We start from the raw sequence: 5,711 nt of genomic DNA on the forward strand, positions 1-5,711 counted from the left end.
TAGTGTGGCAGAAACTAGACGTCCAAATTCACATGACCAACGGTGTCTCACCCATTGGTCCTGAAAGAGTGGATACCACCTCTGGAGAACGCACAAGGTCTGCTCATCGGCAAGACTGATTGTGCAGCTCATTGGAAATAAAATAAAAATTTACATTGCTAAAATTATACACTTCTGTAAGAAGAAATGAATTTGCACAGGGATGCCAACTTTTTAAAAAAATTTGGGGAAATTTCTTCTAATGATAGCTAAGTTTATTTTTTTTATGTATGGTTATTTGTCTTTTTAATTCGATTTAAAGTTGTTTCTCAAACAACTACTTGTAAAGTATTCAAAAATTTAAAAATAAAAACACTAATTTGATCCAGTTTTCTTGTAGTGAGAATTTTACAATGTTGGCAAAATTACCAAAAACTCTGAAAAGTTCAATTTTTAATTGTAATAAAATGTTTTGCAAAAGGTGACGTAGTAAGCAGAAATGTGCGTTAGATAAATAACGTTTTATATGAAGTTTAGAGTAGTTGGCGCGTATTGGTGGCGAAGTGGCTTTAAATCAAAGTTACTAAGCGAAGAATCATACTATGAATAACATACTTTGCTTACACGAGAGATTGAGATGCATTTCATTGGCCTTTACAGGGGAGCATACAGTGTGGCTCGCCCCTAAAATTTATTTAAAACATTCCAGAAAGCAATTATGAAAAAAATGTAAATATTCCGGTGGCTTACAGACAAGGGTTAAGGAAAAAAATTTACAAAAAAGCAAATAATTTAATGGATAAAAAAAATTTAAAAAATTCGTAGAACAAAAAATTAAGCAACATTAAAAGCAAATCAAGGTTCAAGCTTGCTAATACTTGAAAAATATTTGCCCATAAAATAGATCAATTTGGCGTTTCTGAGTAAGTGCATTGTTCACGTTTAACTCAGTGCGACCTGGAATTAGCTTTGTAAAATTTAGTTAGATTCCAGAATATTCTAGATCTATCTATAATATTCCTGAATTTTTATTTATCTAGGTATACGATGGGCTCAACAATAGTGCACCTCTAGTGATGAATCAGTGTCATACCTTCATGCCTCCTGATCCTGTGTTCTCCACTGGAAATTCATTATACTTAGAAACAAATATGACAAATGGTCTTGGATTATTTTATATGAACTATATGACAACAGATCAGTGTAAGCCGTTTTTATGCTAAAAAAATCATAACCTTCTCTTATGCATATTCTCTTTCAACCTTTTAAGATCTAAGATACACGAACGTACAAAGCGCCTGAAAAAAAGGAAAAAAAACGGACCACACTGAATAACTTTTAATCTAAAGATCCGATCTTCATGTTCTAGAACTTATTCGTTAATTTTGCTAAAATTTTGTATTTTTCCATGTAAAATTGTAATCTTTCAACTGATGCAAAAAATTGCATACCTTGCAATTAAAATTGTTTTTAACAATTAAAATTTTTAAAAAAGTAAAAAATAATAAATAATTACTCTAAATTATTTTTTACATGGAATTGTCTTTGGATAAACAAATTTTATAACTGTGGGCAAACATTTCTCGAGATATAGATAAGCAAAAATTGAAATCAACATTAAGAAGTCCAAACTTTAGATCGCTCTCCTGACTAAACTATGGTGACCATATTTTTCAGATTGCGGCTACCCCTATATTTCGGGGGACTGAAATCCGAATCCATTGAAAAAAAGGTGTGTTCATACAGAGAAAGTACGTTTTGTGTCTGATTTCGCAAATTAAAATATAGTCTGCGCTAATTAATTAGCATATTTCAGGTCACCCCCTCGAGCCATTAAGATTCAGTCCCTGAAAGTGAAGATCCGATCATTAGATCAAAAGTTATTCAGGGTGGTCCGTTTTTTTTTTTTAGGCGCACTGTACAACCCGCAGAATACCCCGTGGCCTTGAATATTTGAAAAGTCATGACTGCCATTTCTTAAGACTATAGAAAATGTTATTAAATTCTGCCTCCTCTTAAATTTAAATGAAACATGTTTTGAAATTTTATTTTCATTTTAATTAAATCGATGTTTTTGGTTAGTATGAAGATTTTTCTAAAATTTAGTAGCCACTTCAAAAAAAATTTCAGATCAACCTTATTTGAAATATATCATGTCTGAAGAGGTGGTTAAGATATTTCTTCTGAAATCTGATTTATCATTTGTGTTGTTGTTGTTGACGTATGCCATTTTAGGCTGAGGGGGTGCGATTGTTCTTGTTTACCAGTGGCGCCATCTATGGCCAAGAATTCGACTTCTGCCCCAACCATACGTCATACCCGTTTATGGGACGTGACCCATTCATACATCCATTCATTCATCCACAGATCGTAATTTTGTCCTGAATCAGAGAACGATCGATCTCCAATCCAGTANTTTGTTATGGGAACATGGAGGACTTTGAGACTCCACAGATTTAACGTGCATCAGTCACTATTTACAACACGGGGAGTCTCCGGCCGGCAGGGATCGAACCCCCGACATCTTGGACAGGGGCCCAGTGCTCTACCAATCAGGCTATCCCGGTCTTATCATTTGTAAGCCTTGAGACATTAATAAGCCTCAAAAAAATGTACGCTGGAGGTTTTAGAATGGCCCAAATAAGAAACGTTATAATTTTAATTAGAAATGTAACACTTTTGCTCAACTATTTGAAGCTTTTTTCATTCTTTTTGCGATAAAACTTAATAAAACTATTTACTTTTTTCTGATAATTAGTACATAAATTATATTATACTCGATATGATTGTTTTAACGCATGTTAGTATATAGAAATATTTATTTCTATTTTGTTATATCGGAGGCAATAGTTGCGGACAGAAACTATATGTTTCTTGGGAAAAAAATTGGGCACAAACCATTTGTACCAGTAGTTCTCTATTTCTGGTGCAAAAAATTCTTTTGAGGAAGTTTTTAATTTCTTTCTTGATTATTCCAGGCAAAAACTGTTTGATATTTGAACTTGTAGCTCCTAATTCAAACGCTTGCTTACAAAGCAAGCGTTTGCTTACGATTAGTGACATAGCAAGGTCTTTGATTTTCTTACAAAGTTAGGTAACATCGTCGGTTTTAATACACAGTCAGTGGATTTTTCTTAGATAGCAAAGAAGTTGTTGCACTCATTGCGACAAAACTTTCAGGATCATTTTGAGTACGTAGAAATCACTTTAATTGGGAAACATAAAATAACGCACTGAACTCGACAGCTACGTATAATAAAATGATTTGTAGAACAGTCTGAAACACGCGCGATGTCATTCTATGACCCCAGTAACTGTTAAAATAACATATAATAGGAGAGAGAAAAAGGCTAAAAATTCCTTATAATCATTCACAAAGGGCAGAAAAGAATGGAAAACTCAAGAATCCAGTTTTTAATGAAGTTTTGTTGGAGACAGTCACACATGTTCTATGTATGACGGTTCAGTCACATGACACACCTGGAGCCAGTAATCCATTTCCGCCCAAACGCTTGTTAGGGTATCTAGAGCAAACTGTTACGGAATCCACTTTTTCGGATACGTTGACTCTTTGGTTGATGCCACAGTTTGCAGGACGGCATGACAACTTCATTCTCCAAATGGATGGTGCACCACCATACTTGTCGGCTACTTGCGAAATTACTTCAAAGAGTATCTCTCTCATCGATAGATTGGACAGACTGCAACATGGCCCGGTAGCCACCCGGCAGTTCTAACCTAAAACCTTGTGATATCTTCCGATGGAGATGCGTAAAGGACCAGATATTCGTCTCTCTCCTTCCTGTTGATCTTTATTTATATTACTGGCTAATTACATATATATACACAGAGAGAGAATGAAACTATTAAATAAGCTTTATTACATTAAATTGATTTTTATCTTGTGTTTTGTAGCTCGTGGTTGTGGAGGTAGTCTGTTTGCTGAAAGAGGTGCTGTTTCAAGCCCACTCTATCCTCTGCCTCTTAACACTACATCTAATTGTGCATGGTATATCGGAGTTCCAGGTTACCACACTGTGAACTTGGCCTTCGTGAACTTCAACTTAACTTCGGCAGCAGGCTGTACCACCAACTACCTTGAGATTTATGATGGTCAGTCAGGTGATATTTCAGAAAGAGTTGTTAGATATTGTGGTTCTGTAAGTATAACTACTTGACTTAATTTTAGAGCTTTAGAAAATTCTAAATAAACTTGATAGTTCCAAAATATTAAAGAAGGAATTTTTTCATTCCAATATTTTTTTTTACAATGACGGCCTGGGAATGGCCTATGTTATACAGGTAGCAGTCTTGCAGGCCACTTTTCCAGGGGCACCATATTAGGTGGGCCAACGTTGCTCCCACAGTAAGGACAGATAGTACAGAGAATGAAAGAGCATCCATGCTTTGCCCGGGATTCGAACACAGAACTTTCCTTATGGAAGGCCAGTTCCCTAACCCATACACTGGCCGGTTGGCTTCTTTCCAATATTAAAGTTGGTATTTAAAACAAAAAAAAGTATGCCACAGATTATATTAAATGAATAATCCAATGATTATAAAGAAGATGCAATTACAAATTTCTTCTTAACCACAGGTTTTCTGCTTTTACTAAGAAGGAAAAATTTAAAATATTGAATAAACTAAGGAAAAAGACTCCTTGATATAGTGACTAAAAGAACAGAATAAATGAAAATGACGCATGTAAATTAAAATCTCTTTTTGATAGCTTACATTTAGGTGATTTTCAGAGAACATTGAACTAATTCTTCTTAAGTAGTTATTGAATCCCAAAACCATTTCAACATGAAAGCGTTAGGCAAATAATTAATACACCCACTTCCAAAAATTAAGAACGGAGCAGTAAAATGCAGAAAAAAATCAGGCAAGTACTATTTAGTTTGACAAAAAATCCTTCAAGTAAGTACCATATATGTATAATGGACAGACTCCTGGTGGGGCACTTGGGGGCTGATAGAGCCATACAGTCCACTATAAGTAGGCTCATAAGTGGACTCATCAGGTGTCTCTCTTTTGAGCTTGGGCGAAAGACCTATTCAACGTGCACGAGGTGTAACTCTGCACAGGCTTCTCCCGATCACATTTTACACTGTCTTGGTCTGGAAAAGAAAGACCTCTACTCTGATCCCTTACTTGCATTTGATTTCCTGAAGACTTTCGAGCTCATTGACTTGGTCTAGCCTGGGGCTGACCAAGAGGAATAAGTCAACAACAACAACAAGATATGTTTATTTGTGAAGCAAAATAAAGAATAACACACAGAGATAAAAACAATATTGAAATTGAATAGAATGTACGCTGGCGTCATGTTAGCGTCTTTCACAAAAGTATTTTTACTTTTTCTAGCTGTTTGAAAAAGAAGTTTTAATTAATATATATATATAACTCCCCCTTTTTTTCATATGTCTGTAATTTATCTTCGTTTTATCTTCATTTTGAACTTATATCTGTAGATTATATAACTCATTTATAATAATTGCATTTTATATCTATATTTTTCCACAGCGACCAGACATTGCTCCCAGTGCTCGCATGTGTGGTTCTCAAAGTCAGGAGCTTGTCGTTCCAAGTGGAATGCACCTTATTTTCCACAGTGACTCCATCCCTAATCAAGGCCATGGATTTAAGTTATCATACAGCGATGCAGGTAAACAGAACAGTAATAATAATAACTTTTAATTCTCTTAATATCAGTAAAAAGGAGATTTATA

At 34.9% G+C, this 5,711-nt stretch overlaps 1 protein-coding gene across 1 annotated transcript; it reads left to right on the forward strand.

Annotated features, from left to right (window-relative positions):
• Window positions 1–990: 990 nt before the first annotated feature.
• On the forward strand, window positions 991–4,828 carry LOC122273354 (membrane frizzled-related protein). Its single transcript, XM_043057430.2, has 2 exons — window positions 991–1,182; window positions 3,895–4,828. The coding sequence occupies exons 1-2, from the start codon at window positions 1,056–1,058 to the stop codon at window positions 4,155–4,157; spliced, it is 390 nt and encodes a 129-aa protein (XP_042913364.2). The 5' UTR covers window positions 991–1,055; the 3' UTR covers window positions 4,158–4,828.
• The last annotated feature ends 883 nt before the right edge of the window (window positions 4,829–5,711 follow it).

Source organism: Parasteatoda tepidariorum, unplaced genomic scaffold (assembly GCF_043381705.1).
Source record: "Parasteatoda tepidariorum isolate YZ-2023 unplaced genomic scaffold, CAS_Ptep_4.0 HiC_scaffold_3832, whole genome shotgun sequence".
Classification (NCBI taxonomy): domain Eukaryota; kingdom Metazoa; phylum Arthropoda; class Arachnida; order Araneae; family Theridiidae; genus Parasteatoda; species Parasteatoda tepidariorum.